This window comes from Cibotium barometz, chromosome 59 (assembly GCF_041138505.1).
Source record: "Cibotium barometz isolate CiBa-2024 chromosome 59, ASM4113850v1, whole genome shotgun sequence".
Classification (NCBI taxonomy): Eukaryota; Viridiplantae; Streptophyta; class Polypodiopsida; order Cyatheales; family Cibotiaceae; genus Cibotium; species Cibotium barometz.
Genome location: NC_141104.1, coordinates 24,208,524 through 24,231,590, shown reverse-complemented (window position 1 = coordinate 24,231,590; position 23,067 = coordinate 24,208,524). Strand labels below are relative to the sequence as shown.

Genomic DNA, 23,067 nt, shown 5'->3' with positions numbered 1-23,067 from the left:
GGTGCCCGGGGGACTAGGGCCTTTGACACACTTGTTGATACCATCAATGCATATTAAAACACTTAAACATGGCCATAGCCTTAACACATCCATCATCACTTTGCATAAAACCATAAAGCTGGACAAAACATCCACAAATGCTGAAAATGGATCTTGCACATGTGACACCACATAGAGGCCGGAACCCCCCCTTGGAGTATTTTATTACCCAAGGAAAATAATATCATGTACAAGCTTTGAGGGCCTTACTCTCCCCACGGGAGATGCCGGATTATCCATATACAAATGCCATAACACAGCCCAACACAAGGCAACTGAGCCAGAACATAGGCTGTAGAAATGCCGAGCCAACAACATAATTCATATACCTTCGTGTGGGTACTGATTCTTTCCCAAAAACCACGGGTCTTCATGCAATAGAGCTGGTACAGCAAGTACAACTCTCCATTCAATCGGTACAGCAAGTACAATGGCTGGTACAACCGATACAGTGGCTAGTATAGTAGGTACAGTGGCTGATACAACCGGTACGATGGCTGGTACAAGTACAACAAGTACAAATGCTGGTACAGCATGTACAGTGACTAGTACAGCAAGTACAATTGCTAGTACAACAAGTACAAAAGTTGGTACAACCGATACAATGGGTGGTACAACAAGTACAAAAGTTGGTACAGCCGGTACAAGGGCTAGTACAACAAGTACAATGGCTAGAAATCATAATAAATGATTAAGTACCCTTGCCTTCAGTATTTCTTCGAGATGGAAGCCTCCAAAACAGTCCCCAACAGCCGGTATTCTTCATGGGCAGCCTTCAAGAGAGAGAGAAAGAGAGTAGCCATCATTAGGGCAGATGAGTAGATGACATCACAGATATGGGGATGTTGTTAGCAGTCATCTCCTGTCTGTACACTACGTCAGGGCCTCTGTTGTGGGTGTGCCCGCCCAATTTTGGTGTTTCCCCATTTTTCCTCACTTCCATGTATTTTTCCCATTTTTGCTACGTGTGGGAGGCTGTCTTCTTTCTATCGGCTGTTCCATTTGCTGGCCGACTGATGGTTGCATACCCGACCTGTTGCTCTGCCCTGGCCGACTGCAAATATGCTGGCCAACTGCCCATATTCTGTCCGACTGAGCTTGATCAGGTCAAGGGCTGGTGTCAGCTGTTTTTGTTAAAAGTCATCTCTTGTCTTTACTGAGACACCGGGGCCTCTGTTGTGGGTGTGCCCGCCCTTGTAGGTGGTTTTCTCATTTTTCCTCACTCCCCGTATTTTTCCCATTTATCTATGGCTTGGGGGGGCAGTCGTGAGCTGGCAGGCGCTTTTTCCTCTGGCCGACTATACCCAACTTATGTACAGTGCTGGCCGACTGGACCTTGTAGCTGGTCGTGGAGGACTTGACCCTGTCGGCTGCCTCTGGAGCAGGCCGACTGCTGCCTGGGGTCCATTATACGACTGCTGCCTGGGGTCCGTATATAATGGACCCCCACACCCCTTGCCATTTCATCTTGTATCGTCTTGTATTTGGGATTCTTCTTGTGTATATATAGTAGAGTTACACGCATCTCTCTCCATTACTGTTTTTTTTCTGCACTTGCTCTTGTGTTTCTAGATTTTGTCATCATCTCCGCTGCGTATTCTAACATGGTATCAAAGCCCTAGGCTCTTCATAGTTCTTGGGATTTGTGTGAGTAAGAGGGGACTGTTGTGTTGCTCATTGGTGGACTGTTCGGGACTGTTCGGGAAGAGAAGCAAGAGGACGGCGGGCTGATTTGCTGGACAGCCACTTGCAAGTGTAAGTTCTTCTTTGTTCCCACCCACCCACCCTTTTTCAGATTACATCCCCGCAGTGGCAGATTTGTTAGCGATGGCTGAGAGGCATGTGAAGATCCCTACACTCCCCACGTTCCCGGTGGACCGTCAGTTGGACGGGAACAACTACGACATATGGAAGGTTATGATGGAATCTGTTCTGGAGTCTTACGACCTTGCTGATTTCATCGTTGTTGGGGTTCCATGGCCAGAGTTAGAGGAAGGGGATTACCGTTGATTCATAAGGACCGGGAGGCACAAGCACAGTTGTGGGATCGTGTCAACGCCAGGGTCCGTTCATTTATCTTCCTCAACTGCACACCGCAGGTAATCAATCATGTAAAGCATATGACGTTGGCCAGAGGTATATGGCAACATTTGGCTTCTCTTTATAACAGGGTATCGCCCATGAAGAGGATTTCCTTGGAAGTACAAATGCGGGTTATGAGCCCTGCAAAAAGTTGCGATGAGGGAAGGGAAATAATTTTCCTTTCCGTCGACGATGCGGGAGCATATTAACAAGCTGTAGGCTCTTCAACAAGAAGTTCTTCAGGCTAGGAAGGAGATATCATCAGAGGACATGGCCATAACGTTGTTGTCGCATTTGCCCTCTCAGTACTCAGCATTTTACTCGTCTTTGATTACCAATGGCAGGCTCAGCACCATCACGTGGGAGGAGCTTGTGCCCATGGTCTTGGACCAGGAGGAACGATTCACGAACCCTCCTCAAGGTGGAGGTTCGGAGGCCTTAACTGGCCAACGGTCGAAAGACCATAACAAAGGTAAAGGGAAGGCTTCAACGAAGAAGTCTTCTGGGCAGAAGTCCGACGTTGACCGTGAGAAACTAAAGGCAGAGAGGACCTTAAATGATTGTGGCGAGAAAGGCCACTATTGGAGGCAGTGTCCCAAGCGGAAGATCGAGAAGGGTGAATACTCCTCAACAGCAACCATGAAGACTCCGGCTTTTGTGCACTTGGAGGTCATGGACACTGATGTTTCATTTTCTTCAGGCAGGGAGGAGGTTGGAGGACTCTCCGCAACGGAGGAGGTTGGAGGACTCTCCGCAACGGATACTCGGGAGGAGGGAGGAGGTTGGAGGACTCTCCGCAACGGATACTCGGGAGTGGATTCTAGACAGTGGTGCTTCCAGGCACATGACTCCTTCCCGTTCAGATTTACAGGATCTCTGCAAGTATTCTCGTCACATTCTTACTAGGGATACATCCACTATCCCAGTTCACAGTGAGGGATGGTTGAAGATAGTTCCCGATGGCAAAGGGGGGAAGCATTCTTCCCAGTTCACAGCAGTGAGGGCTGGTTGGAGATAGTTCCCGATGGCAGAGGGGGAAAGCATTCCTCCCAAGTGTTGTATGTTCCGTCACTTGGTTTTCATATGTCGTCAGTGCATCAAGTTTGCAAGACTAGCGTACGGGTGGAGTTTGATGAGCATTTTGTTGCTCTCCGGGACAAGGCAACAGGCCAGGTAGTGTGGGAAGGCGGAGTGGAGAATGGAGTTTACAAGCTTTCAGCACTCTCTCTCCCAAGTCCTCAATTTTGTGATGAGTGGCAGTCTGGTAGTGGCCACTTAAGTGTGGATACGCTGATAGGATAAAAAATGTTTTTTTTTGGGTTCATGCTTGTAAATAGGGTGTGTGGAAATAAATGAGTGAGAGGGTGTTATGTACATATTTTCCTTTATGAGAAGAATGTAAATATACTTGGGCCAAGCCATTGGTTTTTTTCTTTGAAACCCCAAGGTGGAGCATACATTTAATATGGCTTAGGGGGAAAAAGAGAGTGTGATTTTTTAATACTTTAGCAAATTTTTATGGAAGAGTTGTTTAAAATGAAGAGGTCATTGGGAAAATAACTTGTAATGGACACGAAAGGAAAAAAACAAAAATAGAAGATGAGTTCTGGTGGCACCACGATTGGCGACGTGTCAATTCTGGATGTTTTCGACTCTGTTCGTGGAGCACATGCATTTACTTGCTAAATCTTGCATGGAGTCTGCAGGCGCTATAAAATACTGGAACGCAGGTCTAAACGGAAGAGGGGGAGAGAAAACAAAAAAAAAGCATTACGAATTTTTTACTGAGGAAGAATCATGGCGCTGAAAGGTTTGCTTGTGACTGAAGACGTTAGAGCGGACCTGTGAGACGGAAGGCAAGAAGGTGAAAAAGACGCCTGCAGCAATTCACTTGAAGACACGGCTGTTTCTGATTTTTGATGATCGTGATGCTACCGTTGATCATCGTGATGCTCTGTTAAACGGCAGCTTGCTCTGACTTGCTGCTGGATTGGAAGTGATGATCGTGATGTTACTATTAGCTGTAACTCTGTTAAACGGCGGCCTGCTCCGACTGAACTAATTGCCACGCAACCTGCTGATGATCGTGAAGCTCTGTATGAATGTTGGCCAGCTCGTACATGATCGTGATGCTGCCTCCTTAAAGCTAAAGAAGTTTGGTGTGCTGAAGCGACTAGTTGTTGTGGTATGCTGAACAAGTTCAGAGGTCGTGGGTGCAGTCTCTTCTGGTGGACGATTTGCTGAGCAGATGTTTCATCTTGACGTACTGCCAACTGAGAAAAAATGGTGATGTGCCTTGATTCGTTTAGTTGCTGGTCATTAAATTCTGAGATCTCTGCTTTGAACGATTTAAGCAATTGATGAAGACACATGTTATTGTTGATGATCAGTCTGGGCCATTGATGCTATGTGAAGAAGCGTTTTGTTGCTATTTATTTTCTTGATCAGAAAATCAGAGATTTCCAGAACTATCTTTTGTTTTTCCATTGAGGCGGAATCCATTGCCTGGTGGGTCAATTTGTCTCAGAGTTATTCTACTTCAGAGTGAAGCATGATTCTATCTATTGAGCTCGACAGTGGTATTGAAGAAATCCTTTTTTGTGGTTTTCAAATTGAAGTCATATTCTCCGCAGTGCATGGGGATTACTGGTCTTTACTTTTGCAAGTGGATGAGGAAGAATGGGAGAATGTTCGTTTACCTGCTGAAGAGGACCTCCCTGAATACATTTATCATCTTGAGTTTTGTACAGAAGTTGATGTAATTTGATGGAAAATGTATCTTATTTGTCACCTAATAGTAATCTCCGTCTAAAATCTTTGTAAAGGAGTTTTTGTGGGAATATATGTTTTCTTCTTCTTCGGGTTATGTCAGCTTAGTGTGAAGGAAGAGAGTTGGGAGGTAGTTACAGGAAAATGAGGCGCCAGTGTCTGGTCTTGTTTGCTTAGGAAGTAGACCATAGTCTTTGCCGTTGGTCTCATCATTCTTTGGCGATCCTGCTGGGGACCAAAGTTTTCTGAATTGGGATTTGTGTGGGATTCGTGTGCACCCAAGACAGGACAAACCTGGAAATATGGCTCACGAGTTTGCTCGTTTTTATGGCTTGCCTAATGAAGATCCGGAAAGGTTTATAGAGAACATAGAATTCACCGCCTTGATTAAAGATCGAAATTCTCCAGAAGTGTTGCTTCAAATTCTATCTTTTTGTTTGGTAGGAGAGGCTCGTTCCTGGTTGCAAACTTTTAGAGCTGAGTTTCATGATGACCAGGGTGTTCAGAGGAACCCCACGTATGGTGAAGTGAAGGCTGCATTGGTTGCTCATTTTGTTTGCACCAGAGATGCTGATGGAATATGGAGAGAGTTGTGTGCCTTGCAACAGAGTTCTGGCCAATCAGTGGATGACTACTTTGGACGTTTCACGGTAATGTGGAACAAGTGGCAAGCTGCACTAATACCAGAAATCCCTCCCCGTGTGATTAAGAAGGACCGGTTTATTGCTGGTCTTAGATCTGACATTCGGGTAAAGGTGGAATGCAAGGAACTTCCCACATATGAAGATGTTCTCCGAGTTGCCAAAGAAAAAGAAAGAAAGATGAAGAAGCTGACTCAGATGGGTATAGAGGTGTCAAAAATACCAACCATTCCAGAGCTTATTCCACATATGGTAGTTGAGCCACCGAACACAGTACCAAAAAAAGAAGAAATACTGAAAGAGGAAATTCATGAGATGTCTGAACTCATGAAGAATCTCAGCTTAAACTTGATGGCAGGAAGAGGTCGGGGACGAGCTCCAAATGGCAAAGGACCAGGCAGTATGCCTCCTATTGGTGGAGCTTCATCATCATGGTTTCCAGGACGAGGTCGAGGTATGAATGCTCCTTATGTGCAATGCTTTAACTGCGGAGATTGGGGGCATTATAGCACTAATTGCGATAAGCCTCCAAGGATGGGTGGTGAAATCTATCCTTTGCCCTCTGGATTAAGTAATAGAGTGAATGATCATAGTGTGGAAATCAAGGATGCAGGTCAACCAGGATTAAGTAGCAGTTCCAAAACTTCTGTGGAAGAAAAAGGTAAAGGAAAACTTGTGAGTCTGCTTGGTTTGGAAGATGATGAGGTGACTGTTTTGCCTTTGGGCAAGCGAGATCGAAATGAAGAAGCCGAACCCAGTGCTAAGAAAGGCAAGCAAATGGAAGAGGTGATCACTCGTCAGAAGAAGAAAACCAGGAAGCCGAGGAAAAAGTACAAGACATATGACTATCCAATAGGGAAAGATCAAGGTGAATACGATCTTGTGGAAGACCTTTCTAAGAGGAAGCCAGATATTACTTTTGCCCAAATGATTGGATTATGTCCCAGATTGAAGAAGGATTGGCGACGTGCTGTGAATCCAAAGAAAAAGATGGGAAAGACCTCTGGTAATGTATTAACTATTTCTGAACTTCCAGATATTTGTCCTTCTGTTGAGGCGTGGCATAATGGTTTAGACCTTGGTGAAGCTTATATTGATGGTGGTGCTCAGATCTGTGTTATCACTCAATCTTGTACAGAGAAACTAAATCTAAAGGTAACTTCCCCTTCAACTTTTCGAATACGGATGGCTAATCATGCAAAGGTAAAATGCTTAGGAATGGTGGCTGATTTGAATGTTGAAGTATTCAGTACTCTATGTAAAGTGGATTGTCATGTCATGCCTGCGGGATTAGGGGCCTATCCTTTGATTTTAGGGAGACCCTGGTTAAGGAAGGTTGGGGCTATTCAGAATTGGAAAGATGGAGTGATTACTGTACATGCTTCTTCAGGGAAAAAAATGAGTTTTGATATGGTGAGTCGGTCTGAAATCTCTGAAGTTGAAAAGGGAGAGGTAGAAGATGAGTCATCTAGTAGTAGTGAGGAAGATAGTAGTGCAACTTCTGAGAGTGATATAGCTGATGTAGCCTTCGTAGGAGGGGTTGAAGATTTGCATTTGGGTAGTACAACCATCAATGACAGTGAGGAAGAGGATAGATTTGAAGAGATAGAAAGATTTTTGCAACCAAAAAACTATGCAGAGTCATCTTTAACTCTAATGGAAGAGTCATTATCTTCTGGTCTATCTCCTGAAGAAAAAGAGGAATATTGCAGAGTGCTGAGAAAATATCCCAACTTATTCATCACTTCTTGTGAGGAAATAAGAGGATTCAAAGGGAAACCACTTAGAATTGAATTAAAAGAGCATGCAAAGCCAGTATTTCAAAGGATGAGGAGGTTGAATCCCAAACAGATTTCAGTTTTGAAAGAGGAAGTAATAAAGTTACTTAAGGCTGATATTATCTTTCCTGTTGGTCTTTCTGATTGGGCCAGCCCAGTGGTTATTGTGCCAAAGAAAGATGGCAAATGGAGAATCTGTGTGGACTACAAGCCTTTAAATGCAGCAACAAGGGCCAATCATTATCCTCTTCCTCATATTGATGACATTTTGGATCGAATAGCAGGCCATCAGATGTATAGTCTGTGTGATGGATATTCTGGTTATTTCCAGATTGCCATAGCTCCAGAAGATCGAGTAAAGACTACTTTCCTTACACCGTGGGGTTGTTTCGGCTACAAAAAGATGCCCTTTGGCCTCAAAAATGCACCGTCTCATTATCAGGAAAACTCCGATCAGGTATTGGCCCCATTCTTGGATAAGTTCTGTAAAGTTTTCATTGATGATATATGTGTCTATAGTGATCGTGCTGTACATAGTCAGAAGCTTGATGAAGTCTTTCAAAAATTGGATGAAAGTGGTGGACAGCTGAACCCAAGAAAATGTCATCTAGCACAAGGAAGAATTAAGGTTCTTGGACACATTGTGTCTGAGAATGGAATAGAGCCAGATCCAGACAAGATTAAGGCATTGATGATGCTGCCCTCTCCTTCGACCACAAAGCAATTGCATACTTTCTTACAGAAAGTAAAATATTTGTCACGGTTCATTCACATGTTGTCACATGCATTATATCCTCTTCAGCAAGTAGTAAAGTATGATCCTTTAAAATGGACTGATGAAAGTGAAGAAGTGTTTGAGGCGATAAAAGAAATGTTAGGACAGATTTCTAGTGTGAAAGCTCCTGACTTTTCCAAGCCGTTTTATGTGAATCCCTCAGTTGGGGTGGATGCAATAGGAGCTGTATTATTACAGCAAGGAGAAAATTCTCGGTATATGCGACCTGTGTACTATGCTAGCAGAGTCAAAACTGAAGCTGAAAGGAGGTACACAGCAGCTGAATTAATAATGGCCAGTTTACTTTTTGCTTGTAGAAGATTCAGATCTTATATACTTCCTCAATCATTTGTTGTCTTGACTAGCTGCACCCTGCTACCCCAGTTGCTGAATAACACTACTCTTTCAAAATGTATGGTTAAGTGGATAACTGAACTTCAAGAGTATTCTTTTACTTTCCTTGTTGAAAAATCTACTAGAGCTTCACTGGCAGATTTACTTACATATAAAGACGGTCCTATATTGGTGAAGGAGGTTGATGATCATACAGTTCCATTGGAAGAAAAGATGTTGGACAATGCTTTTGTTCTTCATTTTGATGGTTCTTTCAGGAAAAGTCTAAATTTAGCAAAGGGAGGCATGGCATTATATGATCCTGGGGGAAGGCTAGTTCAGAAGAAAAGTTTTCTACTCAATGTTAGTAGCAACAATGAAGCTGAATATTCAGCTTTACATGAAGGCTTGAAGGCATGTCTTGAGAAAGGTATAAGAAGATTAGCTATTAAGGGTGATGCTTTGTTGATTGTTAAACAGATACTTGGTGTTTGGAAGACAAAGCATGCTCATCTCAAGCATTGGTTGTTGGCTATTAAAAAAATGTTGAAGCAGTTTGATGCATGGACATTACAACATGTGGAGAGGGGGCAAAATGTTGCAGCTCATGAAGCAGCTCAAGATGAAACTGAGGTGTATCTGAATGTGGTAAGGATACAAGAACCACTGTTTAGAGGTAGAGAATTCTTGGCTAGGGTTGAGAACTTTTTGTTGACTGGGAAAGTTTCTGATGATTTTCCCAAACAAAAGAAATATAGATTTGTGAAATCCTGTGCACCTTATTTTATGATAGATGATGTCTTATACATGAAGGGAACAGATCTGATTCTCAGAAGGATACCCTGGCAAGAGGAAATCATGCATATTTTGGAGACTAACCATGAAGGCATTTGTGGTGGCCATTTTGCTTTCAAGATTATGATGAGGAAGATTTTAACTGAAGGTTATATTTGGCCTTCACTCCAAAGAGATATCCGGCATTGGTGTAGGTCATGCCTACAATGTCAACAAATGGGTAAGAGGATTCTTCATCCGGAACTCAGAAATGTCATGATTGCTTATAACATTTTTGAGAAATGGGGGATTGATGCAATTGGTCCTATGCCAATGACTGCAAGGAAAAATTGTTATTTGCTGACTGCTGTTGATTTTCTATCTCGTTGGGCTGAAGCAAGACCGGTGAAGGTAGTCAATGCCAAAACAGTGTGTAAGTTTGTTTATGAAGATATTTGCTGCCGTTTTGGGGTTCCTTTGGAGCTTGTTTCTGATCGTGGGCCTGGTTTTCGAAGTGAGCTAATGGATCTGCTTTGTGAAAAATTGAAAATCAAGCATAGATACTCTTCTCCGCTTTATCCCCAATGTAATGGTATGAACGAATACTTCAATGGGAAATTAACTAGTATAATGGGAAAGATGATTAGAACACATGAAAAAAGTTGGGATCTAGTTGTACCTTGGGCATTATGGGCATACCGAATAGCAGAGAAGGAAGGCATTAAATTCTCTCCTGATCACTTAGTCTATGGAAAGGAAGCACTTCTACCATTGGATGTAGAAATACCTGCCTTGCAATTATTGATGAAAATAGATGAGAACCCAGACTTAACCTATACCAATAGGTTATTGGATATGCAAGAAGCCCAACTAGACAGAATGAAAGCAGTAGAGCACTACACACAGGTTCAAGAAAGAAATCAATGGAAAGCTAATCAGAAATTCAAAGACAAAGAAATCAATAAAGGAGACTTGGTGATGAGATATGACAGTAGGCTGGATTTCACATTTAAAACTCGATTTGTGACTAAATGGGAAGGGCCATACTTTGTGATCCAAAAGTTTGCCAATGGATCATACCAATTGGCGGATTTGGATGGAAGTCTTCATAAAAATAGAGTAAATGGTCTGAGATTAAAAAAGTATTTTGTGAGAATTATGCAGGTAAGTTCATGTGGACCAGTCGTCATGAAGACCAATCAAAAAAAAGACCTCATGGATGAGGATATCTCCACCGAAATAACAACTATGTTTGATTTTTGACTGCTAGACATTAATGTCTGCAGCTTGGGGGATGGGCAAAATGATAGGATAAAAAATGTTTTTTTTTGGGTTCATGCTTGTAAATAGGGTGTGTGGAAATAAATGAGTGAGAGGGTGTTATGTACATATTTTCCTTTATGAGAAGAATGTAAATATACTTGGGCCAAGCCATTGGTTTTTTTCTTTGAAACCCCAAGGTGGAGCATACATTTAATATGGCTTAGGGGGAAAAAGAGAGTGTGATTTTTTAATACTTTAGCAAATTTTTATGGAAGAGTTGTTTAAAATGAAGAGGTCATTGGGAAAATAACTCGTAATGGACACGAAAGGAAAAAAACAAAAATAGAAGATGAGTTCTGGTGGCACCACGATTGGCGACGTGTCAATTCTGGATGTTTTCGACTCTGTTCGTGGAGCACATGCATTTACTTGCTAAATCTTGCATGGAGTCTGCAAGCGCTATAAAATACTGGAACGCAGGTCTAAACGGAAGAGGGGGAGAGAAAACAAAAAAAAAGCATTACGAATTTTTTACTGAGGAAGAATCATGGCGCTGAAAGGTTTGCTTGTGACTGAAGACGTTAGAGCGGACCTGTGAGACGGAAGGCAAGAAGGTGAAAAAGACGCCTGCAGCAATTCACTTGAAGACACGGCTGTTTCTGATTTTTGATGATCGTGATGCTACCGTTGATCATCGTGATGCTCTGTTAAACGGCAGCTTGCTCTGACTTGCTGCTGGATTGGAAGTGATGATCGTGATGTTACTATTAGCTGTAACTCTGTTAAACGGCGGCCTGCTCCGACTGAACTAATTGCCACGCAACCTGCTGATGATCGTGAAGCTCTGTATGAATGTTGGCCAGCTCGTACATGATCGTGATGCTGCCTCCTTAAAGCTAAAGAAGTTTGGTGTGCTGAAGCGACTAGTTGTTGTGGTATGCTGAACAAGTTCAGAGGTCGTGGGTGCAGTCTCTTCTGGTGGACGATTTGCTGAGCAGATGTTTCATCTTGACGTACTGCCAACTGAGAAAAAATGGTGATGTGCCTTGATTCGTTTAGTTGCTGGTCATTAAATTCTGAGATCTCTGCTTTGAACGATTTAAGCAATTGATGAAGACACATGTTATTGTTGATGATCAGTCTGGGCCATTGATGCTATGTGAAGAAGCGTTTTGTTGCTATTTATTTTCTTGATCAGAAAATCAGAGATTTCCAGAACTATCTTTTGTTTTTCCATTGAGGCGGAATCCATTGCCTGGTGGGTCAATTTGTCTCAGAGTTATTCTACTTCAGAGTGAAGCATGATTCTATCTATTGAGCTCGACAGTGGTATTGAAGAAATCCTTTTTTGTGGTTTTCAAATTGAAGTCATATTCTCCGCAGTGCATGGGGATTACTGGTCTTTACTTTTGCAAGTGGATGAGGAAGAATGGGAGAATGTTCGTTTACCTGCTGAAGAGGACCTCCCTGAATACATTTATCATCTTGAGTTTTGTACAGAAGTTGATGTAATTTGATGGAAAATGTATCTTATTTGTCACCTAATAGTAATCTCCGTCTAAAATCTTTGTAAAGGAGTTTTTGTGGGAATATATGTTTTCTTCTTCTTCGGGTTATGTCAGCTTAGTGTGAAGGAAGAGAGTTGGGAGGTAGTTACAGGAAAATGAGGCGCCAGTGTCTGGTCTTGTTTGCTTAGGAAGTAGACCATAGTCTTTGCCGTTGGTCTCATCAACGCTGCAGGTGTAGGCTTTCCCGGACCAGATAGTGGATAGCTTGCCAGTTGATGGCAGTAGTTGGCAGGAACTTTCCAGTACTGATGTTGGTGGTTCTTGTGTTCGTCAGTCAGAGGAAACTTTACAGGTGACCTATGCTCTGATGTCTCGTAGCATTCGGGACAAAGAAACTCCTGTAGATGAGGATGTTCTTTCCACGGGGACCTCTTGGAAAGCCAGGCAGGTGGCAGTTGATTACTTGCAGAAGGAGGTGGTTGTTGCTCATTCTCCAGGCTTTGTGGTTCCGGATTCAGAGGGGGTGGTTAACACGTGGTCTTTAGCACGTTTCCAAGACTTGGCTTCCCACCATAACAGGTGTTGATCCTTGTGAGCAGTGTGATGCCTCTTTGACTCGGAAGAAGAATGGTTCATTGATTTGGTTGATGGATACCAGATTGGACGGGAGCTTCTTGATGAGGCTGATGAGCTCGTGTTTGCAAATGACTCTTTTGGAGGCAAGATTGCGTATCTTGTGGTTTCTGCAGCATACGAAGGATCATGGACTCTTTTACACAGGAGGGGGATTGATGGATGGAGGGGGATTGATAAATGGAGTCCGACTCCACGGATGGAGTGACTCAGTTTGGGGAGGAGATTCAGACACGAGGAGATCTACTTCAGGCTCAGGAGCAATTTTATGGAGCAATAAGAGGCAATCATCTTTTGCCTTGTCGTCGACAGAGGTAACGGGCTGCTTGTGATGTTGCTTGTGAGGTGGTGAGGTTGCAGAGGTTGCATGGCAAGATTGGGCTTCCGCTGGAGAAACCCACGATCATCTAGAGGCACTTTGTTCATGAAAAGATTGTTGCTGATGACATCTTGCTAGAGTTCTGTTCGACGGAGGACAGTACGGTGGACCTCTTCACGAAGTCGCTATCTCAGGATTTGCTCAAGCGGCACCCCAGCTCCCTGTGGTTGGTTTCCCAGCCAAGAGCTGAGAGGGGGTGTTAGAAGTCATCTCCTGTCTTTACTACGACACTAGGGCCTCTATTGTGGGTGTGCCCGCCCTTGTAGGTGTTTTTCTCATTTTTCCTCACTCCCCGTATTTTTCCCATTTATCTATGGCTTGGGGGGCCAGTCGTGAGCTAGCAGGCGCTTTTTCCTCTGGCCGACTGTACCCAACTTATGTACACTGCTGGCCGACTCAAGTTGTGCTGGCCGACTCGCCCTTGTAGCTAGTCGTGGAGGGCTGGACCCTGTCGGCTGCCTCTGGAGCAGGCCGATTGCTGCCTGGGGTCCATATATAATGGACCCCCACACCCCTTGCCATTTCATCTTGTATTGTCTTGTATTCGGGATTCTTCTTGTGTATATATAGTAAAGTTACACGCCTCTCTCTCCATTGCTGTTTTTTTTCTGCACTTGCTCTTGTGTTTCTAGATTTTGTCATCATCTCCGCTGCGTATTCTGACAATTTTAGTGCTGGCCGACCAACAGCCTGGGGCCATATAAAATGGCCCCTTGTCCCCCACACTTGTTATTCAGCATTCCGGGATTTATTGGTGTATATATAGCAGAATTACACTAGCTTCTCTCTCTCTTGCATCTATGTATTGCTCTCTACAGCAGGTGTCTTCATTTCCGCTGTGCATTCTGACATGGTATCAGAGCCCCAAGTGGCTTGAAGCTTGGAGACAGTGGGACGTCGAGGGTTTGCTGATTTAGGTGCTGATTGGAGACTGTTTTGGGCTGTACGGGACTTGGAGATCGGGTAGAAGGCGGCCATCACCGTTGGACAGCCACCTTGCATTCTATTTGCAGCCTCTTCTTCTTTTTTCCCACCCACCCTCCCTTCACAAGACCTTGTGAACCCTTGAGATGGTAGATTTGCTTGAGATGGCTGAGAAGCACGTGAAGATCCCGACACTCCCCACGTTCCCAGTGGACCGCCAGTTGGACAGGAACAACTACGGCATATGGAAGGTAATGATGGAATCTATTTTGGAGTCCTATGACTTGGCTGATTTCATTGTTGTTGGGGTTCCACGGCCGGAGTTGGAAGAAGGGGAGTCACCCTCTATTCGGGAAGGAACGGGAGGCACAAGCACAATTATGGGATCGTGTTAATGCCAGAGTCCGTTCTTTCATCTTCCTCAATTGCACGCCACAGGTGATCAATCACATAAAGTATATGACGTTGCCCAGAGGTATTTGGCAGCATTTGGCTTCTCTCTACAACTCGGTATCACCCATGAAGAGAATCTCCTCGGAAGTTTAGATGCAGATGATGAATCTTGCAAAGTCATCGACGATACGGGAGCACATCAACAAGCTGCAGGCTCTTCAACAGGAAGTTCTCCAGGTAGGGAAAGAGATATCATATGAGGATATGGCGATAACGTTGTTGTCACATTTGCCCTCTCAGTACTCAACCTTTTACTCTTCGTTGATCACTAGTGGCACGCTCAGTGGGAGGAGCTTGTGCCCATGGTCTTGGACCAGGAAGAGCGATTCACGAACCCTCCACAGGGCGGAGGTTCTAAGGCCTTAATTGGCCAACGGTCGAAAGGCCGTAATAACAAGAACAAGGACAAAGGGAAGGCTTCATCGGAGCAGTCTTTGAGAAGAAGCCCGATTCAGACCGAGAGAAACTGAAGGCCGAGAGGACCTGCAATGATTGTGGCGAGAAAGGCCACTATTGGAGAAAGTGTCCCAAGCGGACTGGGAAGAGTGCTGATTCTTCAGCTTCACCTACCAAAGACTCCAACCTTTGTGCACTTGGAGATGTTGGACAAGGATGCTTCGTCTTCTTCGAGCGAGGAGGCAATTGGCTTCACCACAAAGGATACTCGGGAATGGATTCTTGATAGTGGTGCTTCCAGGCACATGACTCCTTCCCGTGACTTCTTTCAGGATCTGAAACGACAATCAAGTCGCATTTTCATTGGCACAACAATTCCACCATACCGATACACAGTGAGGGCCGGATGGAGATCATTCCCGATGGCAGAGGGGAGAAGCATTCCTCTCGTGTTCTTTACGTCCCCGCACTTGGTTTTTATCTATTGTCAATGCATGAAGTGTGCAAGACTGGCTTCTGGGTGGAGTTTGAGGAGCATTCTGTTGCACTACGGGACCACGAGACTGGCCAGGTTGTTTGGGAAGGCGGCATGGAGAATGTTATATACAAACTCTCCGCACTCTCCTCTTTGACAAGTTCTCAGATTGGTGATTTGTGGCACTTTCGGTTTGGCCACCTGAATGTGGATGCATTGCAGCGAGCTTTCTGGGACCAGATGGTGGTTGGCTTGCTAGATGTTGGCCAACAGGCAAGGACGTTGTAGTTCTTGCATTCATGGTAAGCAGCACAAGGAATCTTTTCAGAAGCAGGCTTCCAGGCAAGCTTCGAAACCTTTGGAGTTACACACTGACTTGTGTGGACCTATGCAAACAGCATCCTTGGGAGGTTCTTTGTACTTTATGATGCTTGTTGATGATTGTTCCAGATTCATATGGATTTATTTCCTTTCACAGAAGGACCAAGCTTTTGCTCGGTTCAAGGAGTGGCATGTGATGGTGGAGAAAGAGTCTGGCTTGCAGATTAAGACTCTTTGGGCTGACAAAGGAGGAGAATTTTCTTCCAATGCTCTTGTGAGATTTTGTGTGGAACATGGCATCAAGCGAGAGCTGGCCAATACAAGTTCGCCGTCAGAGAATGGAGTAGTTGAACGTAAGAACAAGACTGTGGTGGAGATGGCGAGGACGATGCTCGAGCATCGTGATCTTCCTCGTCCACTTTGGGGAGAGGCTGTGGCTACAACTGTCCATATCCTCAACCGTTCTCCGACGACTTCAGTACCAAACATGACTCCCTTTGAGGCATATTTTGGCAAGAAACCTGATGTCTCCCATTTCCGTGTGTTTGGGAGCAATGCATATGTTCACATTCCGAAGAAGCATAGGGGGAAGCTCGACTCAAAGTCCCAAAAGCTTGTCTTTGTGGGATATAACTCTCTTTCCAAGGGATACAGGTTGTATGATCCAGAGAAGAATGAGGTTGATGTCAGCTGAGCATGTTCCGGTTTCCACTGTTGATGAGCCGACACTTCTTGGAGACCCAAAAGATTCTGATGATTATTCCCAGTTGATTGTTCCAACTGGACAGTCTCAGTCAGTTGAGGAGATTAAGCCCGCAGTTGGAGATGAGCCCCCACAGAGCAGCAAGAGGCTCCGCGTTCTGTTGGAGTACCCAGGTGGTTGGTAGACACCCTTCGCGAGTCGGGTGTCACGGAGCTTCCCTCTGAATGGACCACAGAGGACGGACCTCGAAGATTGCACAAAGTTTGAGATAAACGTCATTCAACGGAGCTTTTACAAGTAAACTATGCTTTGATGTCTCATATCATGCGGGACAAAGAGCCCACTTCCGTCAAGGAAGCCTTGCATAGGATACTTGGAGGAAAGCCATGCACGTCGAACTGGATGCCATTGAGAAGAATAACACTTGGGAGTTGGTACCGAGGCCGTCAAAACGGTCTGTCATCGGTGTCAAGTGGGTCTTTAAGGCCAAGTATACGTCAGATGGGTCGGTGGACAAACACAAAGCCAGACTTGTGGCCAAGGGTTATGCTTAGCAGCGTGGCATCGACTATGAGGATACCTTTGCACCGACAACGAGGATGACCACAATTTGGACCATTCTTGCCCTTGCCTCTTCTCAGCGATGGCCCGTATATCAGATGGATGTCAAATCTACGTTCCCTAATGGTGACCTGCAAGAGGAGGTGTATGTTGAGCAACCTCTAGGCTTTGAGGTTCCAGGATCAAAGGGGATGGTTTACAGGTTGCGTAAGGCCTTGTATGGTCTTAAACAAGCTCCCAAGGCTTGGAATCCAAAGATTGATTCCTTCTTTCTATGGACTAGATTTCAGAGATCGGTTTTGCAGATCCCAACCTATATCTCTTTCGAGAACGCGGCATGGTCACCTTGATCATCCTTTATGTGGATGACCTCATTCTCACCAGCGGACATATGGAGCACATTGAAGTGACGAAGGTAGCCTTGTCAAATGAGTTTGAGATGACCGATTTAGGCTTACTCCACTTCTTCTTGGGATTGGAGATCTGGCAAACCCAGAGGGGGTTTTTCGTCTCTCAGCAACGATATGTTCATGAGTTGCTTGAGGCCTTTGGGATGGAGAACTGCAAGCCTATCACGTCGTCGATGGACCTGAACACGAAGCTTACAGTGAATGATCCTTGTGAGCCAGTTGATGCCTCTCTGTACTGGAAGCTGGTTGGTTCCTTGATCTGGTTGCTGAACACTAGATTGGACTTGAGCTTTCATGTGGGGCTGTTGAGCTCATTCATGCAAACGCCGTTGAAGTCTCATTGGGACACAGGATTGCAGATCTTGCGATATCTGCAGGGTACGAAGGATCTTGGACTCTTCTACACCGCTGGAGGTGACACGAAGGAACAAGTTCGACTCCAAGGTTGGAGTGACTCAGATTAGGGAGGAGATCCAAACACGAGGAGATCCACATCAGGCTATAGTTTTTCCCTCGGCTCAAGAGCGGTTTCATGGAGCAACAAGAGGCAGCCAACTATTGCCTTGTCGTCGACAGAGGCAGAGTACCGGGCTGCTTGTGGTGCTGCTTGCGACATTGTGTGGCTGTGGAGGTTGCTTGTTGGCGAGATTGGGTTTCCAAAGAAGAAGCCCACGGTCATCCAGTGCGATAACCAGAGCTGTATCGCTATTGCTCGAAACCAAATCTTTCATGCCCGGACCAAGCACATAAAGATACAATATCACTTTGTTCGTGAGAAGATCTTGGCTGGTGACATCTTGCTTCTTTATTGTTCGACGGAGGACAATGCGGCAGACCTCTTCACAAGGTCTCTACCTCAGGCTATGCTTCAGCGGCACTCCAGCTCACTGGGGTTGGTTCCACATCCAGGAGCTGAGAGGGGGTGTTAGCAGTCATCTCCTGTCTGTACACTCCTGTCTGTATACTATGTCAGGGCCTCTGTTGTGGGTGTGCCTGCCCAGTTTTGGTGTTTCCCCATTTTTCCTCACTTCCATGTATTTTTCCCATTTTTGCTACGTGTGGGAGGCTGTCTTCTTTCTGTCGGCTGCTCCATTTGCTAGCCGACTGATGGTTGGATAGTGAAACTGAAAAAAGGAAGGCTTTTCAAAGGATCAAAGGCATCAATCCACTCCCACTCTCCTGGATCCCACTGCCATACAGCTATTGTTGTTCTGCTGATCTAGTCCATATGCCAATTGTATGACCTTTGTGGGCTATTTTATTTCTTCTCCATTTTTGGAGACAAAACTATAGCCGATCAGTATAAGCTTCATCATCTACACTTGTCTCTTGTGAACCTCGTGTACAAGTTTGGGGTTTGTTGGATTTGGTACTAGCATGGTGAGAGATCTTGTGGGCCATCCCCGTGATGTGCTCGGCATCAAGATCTCGTGCCTCGACATCGACTACAACTTGGGTTTTTACACATCGGCATATTTATTTGCTTTTGTATTCATTGATGTATTGATCCTGGCTTCCGAGCCCCTGAATTGTTCTTGAATAAATTCATGAAAAGGGGGCGGGGCCCATTCCCCGCTCAGTGTGTCCTTTGCAAAGTTCCCTAAACCCTGTTCTCTCCCTTTCTCTATCTTCTCTCTATTTTTCTCTCTTGGATACGTCGTGGAATCTATCATAGCACGCACCGCTAGGCTTACAACAAAAAGGCTACAGAGGGCAGAGACAGAAGGCCGGAGGAGAAGGGCAGGTGAAATGAGAAGCAGGAGAGATAGCGGGCAAGTGAAGAGGCAGGCTAGAGAGGGCGGAAGGCTGGAGAACAAGTGAAATGGCAGGTGGTGGCAGGTGAAATTGCGGGCAGCAGGAGAAATGCACCCAGATGCAAGGAGGGGTGTGCAGTAGTACGGGGAGCTTCATCCTGCCTGGAGGAAGATCCTTTTTCAGTCGGGCACCTCTCATAGGTCTGCATTGCCCCTTTAAGGGGTGGAAAGTTATTAGGTGTGATGGGAATCGAGGAGCATAAGACATCTTCAACATGAACATCATAACAAAGATTTTGCAAGAGACGTGTGCCTCTGACTCTTCTGCCTGCACTCTGTTGTACATCACCATGCAATAAATCCCTATGTAATGCATCCTGCTGCAAAGGTGATGCATCAACATCGGCATCTCGCCCATTATAACAGGATCTCACTTGATCATCAGGTGGATCAAGAGTGGGTGCATGTCTGTCAACCCATCTATAGCTGAAGTTTGGGGGCAACGTGTGCTAGAGGGGCCTTGGGCGGTGTCAGGAGGGGGAGGGGGGGGGGGGTGTGTTCCTAGTACTCGGACAATGTCTCACAATGTGGCGCTCCTGTCAACAGACTCGGCACTGATCCAATCTACCGGCAATCTCTATCCACTATCTGAATAAAGAGCCATAGTCCTAGTAGCATCACATGATCGTCTGTAAAACAAGGGTCACTGATGAGTGTTATGACTCATGGCACCCCATCAATACTGGCCATGACAGCTGCTGCAGTCGCGGAAGGTTTCTCTAGAAGGGCGGGGACTACCAGAATGTGTCCAAAGGTTGACCCTATGGAAGCCAAAAACTTCCAATAGATCCGTGGGAGCATAGGAAACTTGAGGAAGAGTGGAAAAAAGTTGCGGTCCTCTAGCACCAGGTCGAAGTTCCAGCGGTATCGGAAGAAGAATAGTTTCCTCGGGGCAAGAGGAAACGGGCTGCTCTCAAGAGTCTGAGGTTTCCTCCGCCGAAATTTGCTTGGAAGAACCCCCTTCCAAGCAAGCAGGCATCAATGAAATGCAAGGCAAGCTCTGTGGGAAGTGCCGCCAAGATCCAATCTCCTGCCTGACAGCGGGAGCAATGAGACCCGAAAATCTTTGCAATGAGTGTGGTCTTGACTTCTTTATCAAAATCGGCCTGTAAGGTCCTAAGCTCGTCTTCGGAAAAAAGGATTGTTCTCCCAGCCAGTGGGGTTGGAGGATGAGTGGCTTGGGCAACAGCCATAATGCTAATCAAAGGGTGAGTGGCCGACTTGAACACCGTCAAAGCTTTTCTGTATGTTGACGCAGAGAAAGAAGCGGGAGAGGCAGGAGGGGAAAGAAGTTTTATTCAAGACCACTAAGAAAGCTCTAGAAAATCTGGAGGGTGCACTTGAGGCCTTTCGTTTGCAGGTTACAGCAGCAGCTCTCACACACAAGGAGCAGTACACGACACCCATCAGCTCTGAGTGAATTCGAAAAGTTCTCAGCAGCCTTAGCACCACAGAGGGCCAGCAGCCCTAGATGCAGGTATGACTGCACCTTTTGTGTGGTCTGAGAGAAGAAATTCCTAGTTCGCACTCTATCTCGAGGGCAGCACCACGGCCTCAACATTAATGGCTCTTGTTCGTAAGAGTTGCAAGCTTTCTTGTATGTCCTATAAGATGATGTGTACACCGGTGCCTTGTGTGTCATTTGCTGCGCCCTGCTGACTGTGAGTGTTACCGGCTGCCTTGTGTGTTTGGTGGGATGGCCTGAGGCAACTGTTCCAGTGGCGTGTTGAGGCGACAGCTGGGCGATGGTGTTGACGGCCTGAGGTGCTGAGCGCTGATCAGTCATTAGGCACAATTTCGCCTGCCCAGAGAGATTATATTTTGGGATCTAGTCACTGCTCCTTTTAAGAGGGTGTACAACAAAAAATCACATGTGTTGAAGGGAGAAGATTGCTGTCTAAAGAAGAAAAGTCAGATACAACTGCTTGCATGTGGGACTAGGGTGGGAAGAGCCCAGAAGCTAATGGTGAGCTGGTCATTGTGAAATGCTCTCCAGGCTGTCCATTTCTACTTTTTTCTGCTGAATCTCCACCTCAACTAGGTGCCTATCAAACGCACCTGTCCGGCATACAATCTATCCCTTTTTTTCCCTGATTCATGACTTTCTTTGTGCAGACTAATTTGCTGAACCTCTACACCGATAAATACACTAAGTAAAGCAGACTCATATCCACTCTTTCTTTTTCTGGTAGCAGATCCTTCACAGCGAGGGCAGTGATGAGAATCCACCCAAAGGCAGTGTAAAAGCACCCGCACTCTACCCAAAGGCAGTGTAAAAGCACCCGCTCAAAGGCGGGTAAGGTGCGTCCGGTGTAGGAGCACCAGGCATGATTCGAACTTGGGATCCCCCGTTCCCAGTTCAGATCCCCCATCGCTGTGGGCTGCAACTCATTCACTTTTTCTTAGGTTCACATAACTTCTCTTTCGGAGCATGTGCCAGATGTGTCACTAATATTTGCTAGAGCAACAATATGTGCAGTTTGCAAGCTGAGTGTCTTAGTTCATGTTTGCAAGAAAAATAACTCCTGTGCTGTCTTTGCATTATACTCAACAGCCAGACCTTACACATCTTTTGCAAATTTGCAAGTAATATACATACATATCACGATATACCGTCCCTGTGATAACATAAATTATTTCTTCCACTTTCACATTGCTATTTTTTGATGCAATTTGTAGAATCATCTACAAGAAGGGCACATGCCCTTTACTGAACATCTGTGGGGGGAAAAAACATTTCATTGAATTCAAGAAACCAACAAAAAGTGAACGCCATCTTTTTTACATAAAGGGTGCCTTTGAAAAGTAAGCCATGAAAGAAGAGAGGAGGGAGAACCTCTGGTTCAAGTTCTACACAGTCTGCAAAGTCTACGTCTGACCTCAACTCTTCTGCATTTTTAGGACGAAGCCTCACTGCTACCCGAACTCTTCCAGATACTGAGATCAAGCAGACCACAAATTTAGGCCACATGATAATAACAATCAGGCAGCTAAAAGTTTGCAATCAATAGAAACCACAAGTGTTTATGCGCTGTAAATCAACGCATAATGCATTTTGATCATTAGTGTCTTGTTGCAAGAGCTGCCAGCGAAAAATCAACGAACAGTTGTGCAACACAAAACCTGTCCCATAAAGCAAACATAGTTCAAAGCTGTAACAAACTTGTACCCACCGCTCACACACAAATACTCCACGTGAGGCACCCACCGTGTTAGAGAAGGTTCTTCTCGCCGCCTTCAGGCGGGCTACCTATATACAACGCCCTGGGCGTACAATCATGTAACTTCTTTTTATTTTCAAGACTTCTATTAAATAAAATAAAATCATACAAAGGGAGTTCTCAAACCAAAAAGTAGGAAGATCTCAACCAATCGGGGGCACTGTATGCTGGCATAACAGCCCCGTAGGAAGAAAATACCATGGTTCAACTCTCTTATAAATCTGCTGCATTTTGTTTCCGCAGGTCTAGAAGATACGGCCATGTATGCAGGCCCAAGCGGCCAAAAGAGTGAGAAGGATGTCACTCCATATTCTGCAAAATACATTGGGTGTCATAAACATGAATACCCTCGAAGGCCTCTGAGCATCTGGTCTTCCAGATATGCTATGCCGTGATGCTAGCAATAATCTCCCAAGTGGTGTCGATACCTAGCGGAGGTGGTGTCACGTGTGTATAGTAAAACTGGGGGATATCCTGAAGCAAACATCTCTAAGCTATTCCCCTATGGACAAGTAGGGCAAGATCTACTCCCCTGCCCTCAAAAAGAAACTGTGGACCAGACTAGGTCAACCATGCAATGGCACTCCAAGTAATATAGGTAGGATCACTACTCAATCTGCCCAAGGCCTGGGCTATAGATACCCAGATTCTCAATGCTCCTCTGCAAATGACTCATGTTCTTCCCTGGGCTCTTACTAAAGATTATCAGAGCCTTATTCGACATAAGTGCCCGGTTTGGGTTGAAGTGGTGGATTTTCCTCGTACTTGGCGTCATTTTCTTCCTTTGTTGGCTGCTCAATTGGGCAAAGTGATTT

General features: G+C 45.2%; 1 protein-coding gene across 2 annotated transcripts in view; it reads right to left on the bottom strand.

Annotated features, from left to right (window-relative positions):
* Positions 1-23,067, bottom strand: part of LOC147605634 (kinesin-like protein KIN-UB) — a 177,457-nt gene that overhangs the window by 117,105 nt on the left and 37,285 nt on the right. For both annotated transcript variants that reach the window (XM_086793395.1, XM_086793396.1), the window contains exon 2: positions 21,868-21,968. In XM_086793395.1, coding sequence (XP_086649521.1) covers positions 21,868-21,968 — 101 coding nt within the window. The remainder of the gene's footprint in view (positions 1-21,867; positions 21,969-23,067) is intronic.